This window comes from Clavelina lepadiformis, chromosome 9, assembly GCF_947623445.1.
Source record: "Clavelina lepadiformis chromosome 9, kaClaLepa1.1, whole genome shotgun sequence".
NCBI classification, from domain to species: domain Eukaryota; kingdom Metazoa; phylum Chordata; class Ascidiacea; order Aplousobranchia; family Clavelinidae; genus Clavelina; species Clavelina lepadiformis.
The window spans coordinates 10800451-10816422 of record NC_135248.1 but is presented as its reverse complement, the minus strand read 5'-3'; the positions used below and the strand labels follow the sequence as shown (position 1 = coordinate 10816422).

Here is a 15972-nt window from a genome sequence, read left to right as displayed (position 1 = left end):
AGACCTTCGTCACAATCGCCGTGTTGCCGTTTCAAAAATGCTCAAAATGGTACTACAGACCCTTAAGGTAAGTGAAATGTTTTTAGTAAAGCAAAATTGAGCTGATGAGATTCTATTTGACAATTAGTTTTAAGAAAAATATATTTAAAGAAACATTTGCGATTCATTTTTCACCATTAATTTAGATTTACTACAATTTAAAGCTCAAAATTTATAGCGAAATCGCAAATGCGTGAAGATGTTGCTCGAAACAATTCCGTTTTTAAAAACAGAGAACTTATTTGTCTACACCGAAATGTTATTACTTCCTATAAAAAACAACGTTGTTATTCATTTTTTGCTTTTAATGAGTGCATACGTCATTGAACTGGCTACGTAATGCATGACCAGGTGGATGTTGATGTAAAAAGTTGTGAAAGCAATTGCTGTTGACTCGTAACTTGCCCAAGGTGAAGACCACTCAGTATTTGCAAATTGCGGTAAACAGAAACTCTGCGAGGGTGTGAGTAATATCTGATGACGCAATTCATGACGTCAAAAGCGGACCAACACCGAAACCGGCCTCCTGCAAAAATAACCACAACCATCAAAACAAAGCGGCTATAAAATAGAACCCAACTCGCACAAAACCATGCACATTTCAAACAATATCGTTTACTAAATATTTCGCCGAAGTTGACAATGCGTTTGTATATTTACTTGATGTGTGGGTTGCTTTTGGTCATGAATTTGTGCGACCAGGGTAAGAGCCTGAATCCCGGCATGATTTTGCGGGTGAGCACACGTGGATTAAATTACGGTAAGTGTCTGATAAGATCTGCTAGTTTCAAGGGGAAAATTTGTTGTAAAAGTTTGTATAAAGATAATTTAAATGAAGTATCTAAGGTTTTTACTGGTGACATATAGGCTATACTTTAACACTTTATGATATTATTGGCAGCAAAAGACATTGCTCTGAACAACGTCCGCAGGAGTGTTTCGTCAATTTCTATTCCAAATCAATCTGGCAGCAAATACGAGATTAAAAAGTAAGTCACTTTACAAACTATGACGTACAAAAGAAAACGAGTTTTATCTATTTACGCTTTTTTGCCCTTGATTGGTTTTTCGGTATGTTAGACCCACATAATTTACCGTGTGTTTGGGTTGCTCATCTTAAACTCATCTTTCGCGTCGATACAACGCATGTGTAACGATGAAAAAGCACTTTTGTCTATAAGATTTTAGATTGACAGGAAAAGTAAATGTTATTGCATACTGATGGTTTCATAAAGGTGAAGGTGTGAAAGCCGCTGTAAAAATGCTAAATTAATATTTGGTGTTTTTGAAATTTAGTATCAGGTTGACATCTTTCGATTTGGGAAGTACAGCGTTTCGACTTTCCAGTCCTAATGTGTTCACTCCATCAGTATCAGGTGCTAGCATTGGTTTTAGTCTCGATTGGAAGGTCTGGAAAAAGATATGGTGAGTTAAGTGGATAAATTGGCAAGTTTACTTTGAAACTTTATACACGAGCTATAATCCCACTTTGTTTCTACAAAGGTTTATCACGCTTAAGGAAGACGGCAACGCAAGAGTATCTGGTCGAGTGAGCGTATCGCCTAGTTTGGTTCTGTCCCAACAAGCAGGAAAGCCATCGGTATAAGTCAAGATTTTCTGACTTATAAACGTTATATTTTTTGTCTTACCTTGTACATCAAAAAAATATGCGCGAATTTATACGTACATTCAAATTTTTGTTTTACGATCTCAGTTTTCTGCTGGGGCATGCAGTGCATCTGTTACTAACTTCAATATAAAACTTGGAGGAAATGGCTGGTTTTTTAACTGGCTCTACAATTTGATAGTCGGTCTTTTTGAAGGGAGCGTTCGCCGCAATATTGAAAAATCGGTAAGCCAGATAGCAAATAAATTTGTCAAGGAAAATGGCAAAACCAACGTTGTTTTGTTGTTAATTTATTGTAATATTTTTAAGCATTAAAAATTACTCGTAACTTATATCGTAGTAACTATAGCGCGTAGCCTACTTTATTACTTTGATGGGCATTCTGAGCAACTTTAGATTGTTTTGCAGATATGCCCAGCAATACAAAAGGCCCTGCGAGAACAAAATGCTAAATATCTTTCTACGTATACCAGTAAGTATGTTTCATGTTAAAACATGTCAATTCGCAACACGATTTACAATATTTGTCATTGTTTGTAAATCGGTAGCAAATTACCCTTTCTTCTATGGAACCAACATCAATCTTGGCCTAATAAAGAATCCTGAAGTGAATAACAATGGTATTACAGTATCGCTTGCCGGAATATGCTACAAGAATCCAAGCCGAGGGTATACAAAGTTACTAACTGGTGTTGTTACATATGGACGTGTTCTTTTCATTAATATGTATAAGTTAGTTATGGACAATAATTTCTGAACTGTTTACTGTCCAGGTTCCCTTTTCTTCCTCCAGTTGTTTCTCCGATAACACCTTCAAAGCACATGGCAAAAGTGTCTTTGAGTCCATACGTCGTCAACACCTTCCTTTACACGCTATGGCAAAACGGCAAGTTCACCAAAGAATTCACAAAGGTTTCGGTGAGTGCGACTGCATAGTGAGCAAATGTATAGGATCAAGGTCAAATATCAAAGGGCTTCAATCGATTTACTAATCTCAACTTATACACATTCAGCTATCCAATAGTCTACCAATTCCTTTAACAGCGAGAGCTTTGTCGGTCTTTATACCATCTTTTCGAGATTATCGTGACAGGTAGTAATTTTAAAATAAAGTAGACCTACTGATTTACATCTTATACAGTCTCATTAAACTTGTGTTATAGTAACCCTGGGTGTTACACGGTTAATTGTTGTGGAACACTCTTGTTATAAAACGAATTTTTGTAATTTCCGGAATAAACTTCGCAAGGAAATTTTCAATGCAGTCTTGTAGTTGTTTGGTATATAGGCATTTGCAACGTGTAACGCGCGACATTATGTCAAACAGGTCTCTAAAGATTACCGTCAGAGCCCCAAAGGCTCCCCGAGCAACATTTTCGTCAGCAGGAATACAAGTGACAGGAAAATTTCAACTCCTTGTAGACGTCCAAGGGTTGGGCAATAAACTGACAATTGATATAGTAAGCTTTACGTATGCAACGATTATATATGGTTATTAACTTCTCCTCCCTTTCGCTTATATTGCTCTGCAGTTTATTTTCAAGCATACTGGCCATACTGTGCAGAAATTCAATTTGACAATGCTTATCTTACACAGCAGGTTATTATTGAATTGATTTACGTTCCCATGCAGAATCTGACATTTATGACCAAACTCCGAGTGCAAAACAACCTCATAACCGGTGAAGTGACCGCAATGACCGCAGTGGACACTTCTTCCAGTGGATTTCCTTCGACGATATTAAACCAAATTCTGCATACTTTCATTTCAAAATTATTATTATCTCCACTTAACGGTAAGCATGCATATCATGTTTTTAGTAAGGTAGTTAAGCGTGTAACATAAACTACTTTTGAAAGCATAACTTGTCGTTTTTTTACAAATAAACAAACACGTTTATACCGTATGTGCTTATCATATATTTTGCATAACAGCTGCGGCAGGTGGTGGCTACAAACTTCCAAGCTACTATGGGTTTGCTTTTGAAAACGTGTCTTTGCAGACAAAACAGGTAATTACATTAGCAAATTCTAGGCATACTGACTCTTCAAGAATTAGCTACAGCTTAAAAGTTTTACTTAATTAGTCAAAAAAATTTATGTAAGGATTTGGCATAATATTAACTTTATAAAGAATATTTTGTAATAATCAGTTTATTCCATTTTTCTTGCAATACTAAATTTAGTTATATATTTCATATAGAATGCTCTGGAAGTTGGAACAGATCTAAGGATGCTGTAAAAGTGCAAAAAGTCATTGTAAATTGATCGCATGCAAGTTTTGTTCTTCTCTTCTATAGTTCTTCCGCAGAATGCAATGTTTATTTCGTCTTATTTTAACATTGCACATAGAGTATAGGCTATGCGCTGAAAGAACAGTTTGTACTTTTGGTTTCGTTTGGCTTTTGATATTGTTGTTATTGCTTGTGATTTATACCCATTTAATGTTTTCACGTATTGACTTTAGCGTTTATTTTGTGAAAATTCTGAAGAGTTTACTTGCAGCTATTACAAAATAAAAAATAGGTCTACACAAGCTGTTCAACTGTAGCCCAATCCAACCACATATTTCAAAAACCTATAATGAAAATTTGTATTGACCAGATTAACAGTAAGAAGTCTCTTTAATCGTAGCTGTAAAGTTGGGTGTTATACAAGAGAGCGTTGCTTCCCTATTTTTTTAGTCTTCACCGAAAATGTCATCTTATGTCAAAAGCATTCGCTTCCAGACTTGCTTTTATGGTGTTGCTTATCTTAAAGCGATTGTCTATGTTTCACCTTTATTGCTAATTTGATCACTCTATTCACATTTATATTACCCGTTTTAATTGGCAGAATTTTTTATTTAGATGCTTTGTATTACTGCTGAGTAGTGTCTATACAGACATTTTTAATAAAAAACCTCTTCGCTGTAAACAAACCAGCATTAAACAAATTGTAACAACACAACATATCACGTCCAGCTACTCGTTTACGCATATTTTCATAGACTAGTATGTTTCTAATGAAAGCTAGTTTTGTGAGACAGACGGAGCAAATCATTTATTAGCAAGCTTGTTGAACCTAAACCCGGAGCAGAATGAATGAGTGCATCCGATGCAAACCTGAACGGGAGTAAAACCGGTAAAATAAAAATTTGTAAAATCTGAACCGGAGTTAAACCGTTATCCACTGCGGTTTCACTCTCTGGTTTGAAGAATCAACTTTATCGAATATATTACTGTTGTATTTCTTATGGCGGTGCCTACGAAGCTGTGATTACATCGGCCAAAGCATGAGTTTGTTAACTGACGTATTTCATGTGTGAAGTATACAAAAATTAATTATCAGCAAATTTTGCATATTTACAAAGCAAAATGTCAGCAGAATAAAATTATGCAAATAATATTTGAAAATGTTTTGCGAAAAGTTACTTTACCCAGATTTCATTTGTTGCAACCATATAAAGACTCAATACAAAACATTGTAAGTTGTTATTACATGTAAATATTGTTTATTGGAGATTTTTAAACTCTGACGTTTTCTGTTAGTGTCAGCTAGCTAGTTTCTTTGTTTTTAATTTTACTCCTTCGATTTACCTGGATTTTGTAGACCCCACGAAAGTAGGCCCAAGTCACAAACACTCTAAGTAAGCACACAAAAAAGTGTGGCTAGCTTTACTTTGGTGTGAACTAGGCCTACATAACCATTGGGTGACCATAACCATCTACATTGGGTGTTAGTTGGCAAGTCGCTTCCAGACCTGCTTTTATCGTGTTGCTTATTTTGAAGCGATTTTCTATGTTTTCCCCTTTAGTGCTAATTTGATCACTATATTCACATTTATATTACTCGTTTTAATTGGCAGAATTTTTTATTTAGATGCGTTGTGCTGATTGTAACAAATTGTAACAACACAACATATCACGTCCAGCTACTCGTTTACGCATATTTTCATAGACTAGTATGTTTCTAATGAAAGCTAGTTTTGTGAGACAGACGGAGCAAATCATTTATTAGCAAGCTTGTTGAACCTAAACCTGGAGCGGAATGAATGTAAAACGGAAGTAAAACCGGTAAAATAAAATTTTGTAAAATCTGAACCGGAGTTAAACCGTTATCCACTGCGTTTTGACGCTCTAGTTTGAAGAATCAACTTTATCGAATATATATATTTGTGTATCTAAGCGGACAGTTTTATACTTGAGTTATTGTTGTTGATTCATTTTCTCTATTATCATATAGCTCCTTTTAGCTCACATTTCTTCACCAACTAAAAATCACATTTTGAAATAACTAATTGTGAGATCATACGGGTTTTGTTTCTATAAAATAAAAATTTCATGAACACAATTCACTTTTTATTGTTACATTTTGCTGTAACTATTTTGATTATGCAGAGGACCAGCTCAAACAGAATTTGTAGGTTCCTCTTGGTGACGTCACACTACAACCGCAAACAAAATGATGTCCCATTTCTAAATACAGGCCTATAATGTTCTTTTAAGCAAAGCAGCTTGTTAAATTTATTCAATATTTAATTTATTTATTTAGCAGAAGAAATGTAGACAAAATTTTAACATATCAAATTCAATCTGCTTTAGAACAAACTTCCAAGCAGCAAACGTCCAAGCCTCTGAGGCATTCTCGCGATTGTTTTCAGTTACATTAATAGACTTTTCCTATGCACTAGCCTTTTTCACTAAAAAAAGTTATCAAGGATCGCTTGTTTGAATCTATTTGAAAGTTTATCGTACTTCACACCATCTAATCATACGCTGTGTTCATTTTATGCTTGACAATGTAATGTTGAATAAATTAATAAACGTATTTAACGCTAAGTTAACCTTTTTTCTTCTACACAGAAAATTCTCTGTCTATAGTAACTACTGTTTTGCGTCAATTACGATCTTTTCATTTGGAAGAGTTATGAAGACAATGAGAACAACAATAGAAAGAAAACATACCGCAACTATAAGCAAGCGTTTAAAGTTTACGCAGGTAGTACAAAGGCATTTTTAAGAAGCAAAATGAATAAATAAATCAACTATTTTTTGCCGATTTAGTCTATATTTGAAAAAAATGAAACTCTTTAAGCAAAATGACAAATAACCTTTATTTTCATTTGTGGATCTTTACAAACATTTTCACAAAAAATGAAATAAGTCACTTACAACTTTTCGGAAAATTCACACATTATACAATGCCATTATATAATTGCTATAAGTAATCAAGCCACTTGTTTAAGGGTTACATTTCTAAAAATCATTCAGTAAGATCTTCTCGAAGTTTTAAATCCAGTCAGAAATTTATCCAAAGCCTCATCCGATCATGATTGCCATATAACCTCAACATTTCCACGTATTATCTCAGATAGGGTTATGCTTGGTAAATTGTGCATTGAACAGATATAATAACCATAAATTTACCATGAATTTTTTGTCTTGGCCCTGGATGAATTTATGCATGAATTTTTCATAAGTGGCTGAGTTAAAATCAAAGATTAATTATAAATCGTATACATTGGTACAAGGATATTGCATTTTTAATATGTTTAATTATCTACCTCTTGAAAAGTTAATGCATAAAGGATAAATTAACTTGCTCAATGGGACTTGTATAGATATCGTGTGACGTTGTATACATTTAAATGCCTTAGTCAACTGTTTTAATTAATTCTGGCTGTAAGAAAGAACAAATGTTGTTCGAAACATGTTAGTTGTTATAATAAAATGTTTATACCTGTTTTTGTGGTGGTTTAAGCAACCACCTGATATGTACCTGAGCTGCGCAGTGCATTGTAATTAGTGGCTCCGCTTTTTGTTGTTACGATTACTTGTTGTACTGCAGGCCTATAAAAATGTCTACAACTTATTTCTAAAATAATTTATAGCTTATTTATTGTTAAGCATAGATGCTCAAAGTCCGTCGTGGGAGACATCTCTCCAAAATGAATGTTTTTCATGTTTAGCGCATGTTGTTGATTTAGTTTTACTCTATTTGCACGTTAAAAGATTTAATATATATGTAACTGAAGGACCAATAGAAAAGAAATGTTTAACAGTTTAAGAATTGCTACATCAGATTTAGCCTGCATACCGGATAACCTCTACTTTGCCGGACACGCTACCTCCGGAATGGAGTCAGTTCAACATGAAGTAAGGCAGATCCCCCGGGAGTTATAAAAGCAGTCAGACATTGAAGTGTCTTGAGATAACTTAATCGTAATCCGTAATTACTGAAAAATGGAAAACTGTTATGGAAAACTTTAAGATGTTTAACCAGACCAAACAAAAGCTGAAATAACGCGATTTCAAAATTTGACGTTTTAATGCCTCAGGCAATGAAGTTTCACAACAGGTAATGATGTTTTCCAACAAACTCCATCTATTTTGAGGTTGTTTGTGACATGATCAATTTACTACAAACATGAGCGTGGTCTCGTTAACGTTGCTAAAAAGCAAATTTGCTATACTTTGAATGTAACCTGTTTTTTGAGTTGTCTTGACATGGGTTGCAATCTAAAGTACAAAAACAATGGTTTTTATTTCAGTGTCTGTGAGTTGCATTTCGATATTTTAACACATAGTTAACAAAATGTCATATCTTTTGCTTCTTGTTTGGAGTTATGTGGCTCTGACTGCGGAAGGAAAAATCAATGCTGATGGCACATCTTTGGCTGGTGTTAAACTCAGGATCCACAAAAGAGGGATAGATCTGGGCAAGCGTGCTTTTAGCTTAGTTTGGATCCAGATATTATCTGTGTGATATGGATTTAAATTGGAACTCAAAACTTATAACTAAAGGTTTACAAAGGAAATAATTCCCTATATTGGATCGCTGTAAAACGTTTTACATTCAAAACTTACCAGTTTCTTGTACTTTATTTTTAGTACGAGATCTCGCAAATCAGTACGCCCAAAGCAACTTGGGCAAACTTGAGATTCCCGATTTTGATGGAACGTATGATTTCTCAAGCGGAGGTTCTGCAAATTATGAATTTAGCAAGTAAGAGAGACTATACAGCAGCAGCTTAACAGCAGGTTGAAGTACCTAATGAGAAGGATTTGTTACAACTCATTATTTTCCTGTCAGTATCAAGATTCCACATTTGAATCCGGGAAATATCTTGCTCATTCCCACTCCTCCAAATATTGTAACGATGTCGATGAGTGGAACAAAGATCAGTGTCAGTGGAAACTGGAAAGCATCAGGAAGCTTTCCTATTACCATATTTGGCGTGTAATTATATATTAATTATATAAACACTTTTCCCGAGGAGGCAAGACAAAATGTATGGCTTCTTCAAGCTAAAGTACTTTTCAAAATAACTGTAATAATATACGCTATACATATAAAGAACTGAATTCTTTAAAATTTTTAATTTCAAAGCTCTTTTTCTAATACTATAGGCCTACTTAAAATGTATTTTAAACGAGGTGTGAATTTTGCTGCAATTTTCCAGCTCAGTTCCACTACAGTTGGAAGACAGGGGGACGTTCCTGATAAAAGTTTCAGGTGCTAGTTTATCTCAGTCGGTTGACCCGGGATTCAACAGCTCTAATGGAAAACCAACTGTGAGTTAAAGTTTGATTTATTATGACATTTTATTCCTGTATATTGTCTTTGATTTGTAAATTTGCTGCGCGCGATGTTGTTGTTATGTAATCAACAGATGACAGCTGTGGACTGCTCAGCAAGTCTCGGTAAGTTGACGTTGGACGTTGATTCCAAGTTTGGCGGAATTGTCAGTTTTCTGATCAACATTGCGTCAGACACAATAAAAAGTTTTCTTGAAAACGAGGTAAGGCTTATGGAGATACAAGTCAACACTATTTTAAGGTTTTGAATTTCTTGATGCCTTAGTAACATTTTGCTTTTTCAGTTATGTCCAGGAATTCAAACTGTTGTAGCGGGCCAAGCAACCCAATATATCGAGAGTACACCAAGTATGCAGTTTGCTTTTAAAATTTTCTTTTAGTAAATAAAACAAAATAATTATTTATATAGCATCTAACAACAGCAGTATAAATAACTTAACAGTCTAGTGACAATAATGTAAACGTTGCTATGCCTGCGGTAAAAACTATTCCAGCATTAGTATTCCAGTATTCCAGTATTCAAGTATTCCGGTATTCTCAGACTTGGTATTACCGGCGTGAAACTGGTTAACGGTTCCCTGGTTAGTTATTTAGTTATAGTTGTTCAATATCGCTAAATAACTTTATTTAGGAATAATTGGATGAGTATAAGTATTACGTATAGCATGTTTTGAGTTTGCAACTACTACCGCAAATAAGTAACTGCAAATAAGAAACCACTTGGCAGTCACCCAAATTCATGTTTTGAGTTTGCAACTGTATAATACAAGGGGACCGGTAATTAGCATCAAACCGCTCTTGGTATTACATAGAAACTTTACTTTGATAACTTTTTGACAAATAAACAGGTTTTTTTATGATACGGTTTCTAGAACTAACCACAGAGTTTGAATACCAGCAAAAGTATCGATAAGTTAATTTAACTAAAAGTAATCAAATTACTATGTTTCCTTATAGTTATCGCGCTGCTTATATTTGAAACTAGCGTTTATCTGGGACTTGTTTGTCAACCTGTCGCCACCAACAAATACGTGCAATTTTTAAATCGTGGGAAATGCTTTCCCAACAAGAATCCAGACGTCGTGTGAGTAAAGAAAGAACACTTGTGCATCGTATAATTGAGATGTATCACTGTCTTTATGAAATTTACCGCCGTTTCAGATACAATTTCAATCCCACTACAACCCCTCCATTGACTTTGACCAATGAGATGGCTCGAGTGTCTGTTAGCGATTATGTCGTCAACACTTTTCTTGAGTCGCTCTTGATAAATGAATTCTTCAACTTCCAAGTGAACGCTGATGAGGTGATTCGGTTTTGGTAAAAACCTTTCTATTAACCTAATTGCCCACTTAACTTAAGTTGAGCCTCTGATTAGCTAAAATATAGTGGTGTGACTGCAAACATAAATGTCTAGTTATGGTGAGTAACAACTTCATTTACCGAACATTTTCTATACATCAATTTGCAGACTTTTATTGGCAACTCTATTTGCTTTAAATGCAGATCTCAGATTTTCTCGAAAACGACTTGACCGTCATTTTTTTAACTACGTTCATTCCAGCTTTAAAGCAACCACATTTTATGGGAAGGTTTGTATACTGTTAAAAACGATGAACCACTTTCTCAAGTCCATGAAGACTAACAGTTCTACGCGGTGCGTTAGAAAATGACTACAATGGACAATGGCGGTTACCAGTGTTTCCATTTCTGTCATAATAACAGCTCTTTTCAACATGGATCCCGATTAATCCCTAACCCGGAATAATCCAACTTCCATAGCCTAATAAACACCTTAACTAATTTTCTTCCTAAACTCTTCAGTTTTATTCTGTACAGTACTAATGTCCAAACTATCGATGTTATAACAAAAACCAAAACACTTGTTACAGTCATTGTCCATTTTCAGCGTCTTAGATTTAGATGCTGCGCCACTCATTACGAACCCATGCGCACAACCATATCCTATCCTACATTTTCATTAATAAACATTGCGGATTGTGATATCTGTACGCAAACGCACAGCCTTTTGGAACATGGACCTAGGTAAATAATATATCTATAGTTCTAAACTGGAAAAGCGGGTCAAATCCGCACATAGCCGACAACAGTTGTCATCCATATAAGGCAAACTTTCTTGACAAAACTTTTATTTCAGACGCTTATACTTAGCAAACTGTTCAAATTTTATAAAGTTTTGTGGCTAGCAGGTAATCTAATATCTGGCAAAACTTTTATTCTTCTATTGTTTTATTATACATATATTGGTTATACACTTCAACTGATACAAAATATCACAACATTTTCTAAGTTCAATTGTAACCAAGATTTTCCTTGGCCAGGAAACCTCCCGCTTTTAAGGCAAGCCGATTTGCCGGTTTCTGCTTTCCTATCTTTTATGATCATTCCTTTAATAAAAACAAACGTCTTTCTTGTATTAAATCCAAAATGTAGACTGAATCAACTCTTCTCCAACAAACGACAGCGTAATCAATTATCATTAGGGTGTGAGATTGGAAATTGCGGGCAGCGTAACATACCTCGGGGGGGGGAGTTGTGGGTAAAAGAGTAAACCGTGTATCGTGTAGAAAACTAGAAAAACTTGTGTAAAACCGTGTATGTGTTAGAAAACTTACTAACAATAAAAGTAGTCACAAGTGACATATCGATGAATTACTAATACTACATAAACACGCAGTCACACATTATGGCCACAACAATACGGATGGAATACATCTTAATATAAATCTAAAAATACGTCATGGAACATACATCTAACTATACAACTAAGTACATACCAAAGTGCAGTGCTACATTAACACGCCTGTTAGCATGGTTAATATACAAAGAATTACCAAACGTGAAATTTGGTGACACAATCGTCGACAGCTTTACTATAGGTGACCAACCCGTCCTTTCAACATTTGATGTACTTCACAAACTCGTCACGGGCTTATAATCTCATTTTATTGGTTGGTTCTAAAAATTTACTTAGCTTCGTAATATGTGTTGGTAATTATTTACAGTAAAACCAAGGTAAAATGTACTTACAACTTGGTATGTAAAAACTTTCATACATCTTAATAGTAAATAATAGTACACATTTTTAATGGTGTAAGACTGTAAGTGCTCTGTCCATTTGGATAAATAAGCCAGTTTTCATTTTATTCTAATCCTACCAAAATAGACTCAAAAATATCCCAAGATTAAAATCGTTTTGTATTTAAGCTTTGCCAGTAAGTGCGTGACGAAGAGAAAATGTGATGCTGACCCTTATATGCTGTGATGTGATGCTGCGTTATAACTTATAGCATTCGAACATTTGCGAACTTTTATAGACCCATACGAATTAAAACATATCCCGCAAGCCCAGCGACAACCCAGTTTGTTCCAGGAAAAATTCGCTTCATGGGGCGCTATGCCATGGATCTTCAAGTGGTTTTGGACGGTTTGGTGACACTTAATCACGCGACAATTAATCACGCGACGCTTAATCACCGACACATAATCACTAGGACATTTAATCACGCGACATTTAATCACGCGACACATAATCACTAGGACATTTAATCACGCGACACATAATCACTAGGACATTTAATCACGCGACATTTAATCACACATTTACAATATTTTTTTACATTTACAATTTACAGCAATGTTATGCATGGGAAATGTAAGCAACTGCACGAAGATAGACTAAAATCTCGCTTGACAGATAAGGGCATTCTTCCAGAGTTCCAAAACCGACGCTCTGACACAGTTTCAAGTAGCATTGTATTTTACGGTGTAACGTTTTGATGGTACTTTGGTCAAGAGCTTCGGTGACAATACAGTAGAATAATGTTAGATATTACATAGGTTATACTTTCGGACAATATAACAATTAGACTTAATGAAGCTGGTGTTGATTTAAAGAAACATTATAGAGAAAGCCGGCGCAACGGAGTCAAAACAATTGTCGGGGAGTTCTAAAAGAAAGACCAAGGAAGCCTTTGGCAGTCGCATCCAAGTGATTATGTGTCGCGTGATTAAATGTCGCGTGATTAAGTATCCAAATCGCGTGATTAAATGTCCTAGTGATTATGTGTCGCGTGATTAAATGTCCTAGTGATTATGTGTCGCGTGATTAAATGTCCTAGTGATTATGTGTCGGTGATTAAATGTCGCGTGATTAAGTGTCGCGTGATTAAGTGTCGGTACACCGTTTTGGACAACGGTACCATCGACGAAATAGCTACAGCCACTGCAGTAAGACTTTCTTTTCTACTAAACAACTGTTGCAAATACTTGTTTTCAGTTTTAAAACGTTGATTGTTTGCAGCAATTATTGGCCAATGTCACAGTCGAATTAAACGGGACAACTTTGTTCCCGCAATTCGAGCTTCCAAAGATAGCGAGCTTGACAGCTGAAGGATTGTCCGCTGATTTATTAAAATCTATCCTTGATACGTTACTTGCAAATACAATTGGGCCGGCTCTTAACGGTAATAATTAATCATTTACTTACTGCGACATAAACCAGTTTAAAATATCGGTGTTTTAGATAATCCTCGTTTGACTTATCATATTTAGCGTGACCATGTATGATTCTGACTTGAATTCTATATAGCTAAAACTTACATTCTGGTTTTATTTATATCTCTTTATTTATTTATACCCGGTTTTATCTTCTGCAAAAGGCTTTCTAGGGAAAGGATATGAGCTGCCTCGTGCCATAGGAATAATGGCTTTTGATGGGCCTTCATTGGAAATCAAAGAGGTACTATACATATACAGTTTATATATTTGTAACACAGATTAAACACCCACAAGTTAAAAGCGTCAAATCTTTTTTGTTAGAAACCACATATGTAACAGACACAAGTTTCACTTATAAACCTTAATTTTTCCAGGGAGCTTTTGAGATGGGCACGGACTTGAAACTGGCTGACTGAAAGGATCATGCAAAATATTGAAATTAAAAAATGTTCATTTTCATTAACGGATTGCTCAATTTAATAAATCTAACATAAAAGCCTCTAATTGTAGAATGTAATTCCTATGTAGAATAGGCGATGGAAAAGAGGCTATCATTTACACTTTTGTTTTGTCTCTTGGCAGTAGTAAGACTGGTGAGAAAGCAAGCCACGTGCTTGGTTAAATTACTGTACTGGGGATGCCCAAAATTTTTTGTCAGTTGAATGTCAGCGGTACATAAATTTTTTTTAATTATGCTTTTGTTACAACATACCATCATAATACAGTAAAAATAGAAAAGTATTTAAAGGAGTTTTCCTACGGTCGTCAGGATCAAGTAGACTGGCTTCAAACCTCTATTACAGCAAAGTTAAATTAGTCTTCTTATGACAGAATCATATTTTTATTACGAAAAAAAAGCTACACCAGTACTTCCTGGTGCATATAGATTCTCACAGCAACAAGCAAGACGCACACCGTTAATGAAAACCCGATCACAAACGTGAAGAAATATACTGCAAAGGGTGGTCCCAGAAATCCACGCAATCATGGCTATTTCCATTCCATAGGTTAAGACAAAAATTACCACGCTTTTATCTTTCTACCCTATAGGTTCTTCCTTCCCAACCACAAGGGATGCAGTTCCTAACAAATGCGGATTTGTTATTCACTTTTCAAAATTGACAATTAAGCTCATGTCTACAAGTTTTTATTTTCAGTTTGTCACAGCATAGAACATGCATATGTATGCACGTTACAAGTTACAACTGCACTACTTCAACAACACTTTACTAACAAGTCGCAGCCTTCTGAACCCCTTTTCTTTTCTAAAACTTAGAGTTTTTTTAATACTTTTGGATACTTCAAAACAAAACCCAGCACTCAGCTACCATCAACAAAATAGCACTTTCAAAAATTTTTGCAGCAAGAAAACGTATTTTTTGGACAAACACAGAAATATTTTCTTCAGTAACAGGGTCTACTACAATCGGAAGATGCCATGTACTCGTAAGTTCCTTCCAGCAAAAGTAGAGCAAAGTTATAATTATAGATAATGGAAAGTTACTTTTTAACTAGCATATAATGTTTGCAGCTAATTGAGAAACCATCTCGACATTGTCTTCAGCTTCAAAGGCAGCCATTTTTCTATTAAAAAAGCTTCATGCCTTGTTCTAATTGTGGCATAGAATGGCTTGACATCTTGGTTGGGGATAGAGCAGACTATAGCAGAGAAACGGTTCACCCAGTTACACTTGGTATCAGGGACTCCATTGTTCGAAATTACTCTTTCTTCAAACCATTAAAAATTTATGACGTGCTGAAGTCTACGAGTTAAAGCTTTCGAATAAGCAAAGAAGCATAATTTTTCATCCCCAAAAATGACGTTTGAGAAAGGCTGGGATTCTTTTAATGGCATCAGTTTGTGTTCCAAGTTATCATGATGACGTAATGCAATACAACGTAATTTGTTTGGAATATTCATTGTTTTGTTGCTTTCGTTTTTTAATTAAACACCAATATCTATAGTGACAATACGCTGTAGAGGTTTTTGCTGAAATACTGATGCCAGTTTGATTTTTAATTTGTTTTGAGAATTTAACCAAACGTTTTGGCCATTATCCGGACGGTATTAACTCACAATAATTTGTGTTGTATGTTAATAGAAACATTTTAATTTAAGTTAGTCTATGATACAAAATATTCAATCTGTAGAATTTTATGACACTTAACTGCTTTCTGGTTATTGTTTGTAGTTGTGCATCGTAC

The 15972-nt window shown here is 35.1% G+C and overlaps 2 protein-coding genes across 3 annotated transcripts; both read left to right on the top strand.

Moving 5' to 3' along the window:
- Positions 1-626: 626 nt before the first annotated feature.
- Positions 627-4640, top strand: LOC143471210 (bactericidal permeability-increasing protein-like). Its single transcript, XM_076969607.1, has 13 exons — positions 627-799; positions 941-1028; positions 1336-1464; positions 1543-1639; positions 1754-1891; positions 2075-2138; positions 2215-2335; positions 2440-2584; positions 2680-2759; positions 2994-3126; positions 3300-3462; positions 3602-3678; positions 3870-4640. The coding sequence occupies exons 1-13, from the start codon at positions 682-684 to the stop codon at positions 3906-3908; spliced, it is 1392 nt and encodes a 463-aa protein (XP_076825722.1). The 5' UTR covers positions 627-681; the 3' UTR covers positions 3909-4640.
- Positions 4641-8179: 3539 nt separating this feature from the next.
- LOC143471092 (lipopolysaccharide-binding protein-like) lies at positions 8180-14271 on the top strand. 2 transcript variants are annotated; one of them, XM_076969441.1, is made up of 14 exons: positions 8180-8366; positions 8539-8653; positions 8741-8887; positions 9111-9222; positions 9321-9449; positions 9531-9594; positions 10204-10330; positions 10408-10552; positions 10753-10838; positions 12585-12693; positions 13462-13497; positions 13571-13733; positions 13929-14008; positions 14142-14271. In XM_076969441.1, exons 1-14 carry the CDS (start codon positions 8243-8245, stop codon positions 14181-14183), a joined length of 1479 nt encoding a protein of 492 aa, XP_076825556.1. In that variant the 5' UTR covers positions 8180-8242; the 3' UTR covers positions 14184-14271. The 2 variants fall into 2 exon arrangements, with proteins under 2 accessions (XP_076825556.1, XP_076825557.1); XM_076969442.1 differs by having other exon boundaries at positions 8336-8451.
- Positions 14272-15972: the final 1701 nt, after the last annotated feature.

What these genes read in the sequence shown, in the direction of transcription:
- LOC143471210 (XM_076969607.1), top strand. Translation starts at nt 682, where the DNA reads ATGCGTTTGTATATTTACTTGATGTGTGGGTTGCTTTTGGTCATGAAT. An exon ending in GCCGCAATATTGAAAAATCG is followed by an intron (nt 1,892 to 2,074) that starts GTAAGCCAGATA and finishes ATTGTTTTGCAG; the next exon opens with ATATGCCCAGCAATACAAAA. An exon ending in TGTCTTTGCAGACAAAACAG is followed by an intron (nt 3,679 to 3,869) that starts GTAATTACATTA and finishes TATTTCATATAG; the next exon opens with AATGCTCTGGAAGTTGGAAC.
- LOC143471092 (XM_076969441.1), top strand. Translation starts at nt 8,243, where the DNA reads ATGTCATATCTTTTGCTTCTTGTTTGGAGTTATGTGGCTCTGACTGCG. An exon ending in GCTCTAATGGAAAACCAACT is followed by an intron (nt 9,223 to 9,320) that starts GTGAGTTAAAGT and finishes TGTAATCAACAG; the next exon opens with ATGACAGCTGTGGACTGCTC. An exon ending in AAATAGCTACAGCCACTGCA is followed by an intron (nt 13,498 to 13,570) that starts GTAAGACTTTCT and finishes GATTGTTTGCAG; the next exon opens with CAATTATTGGCCAATGTCAC.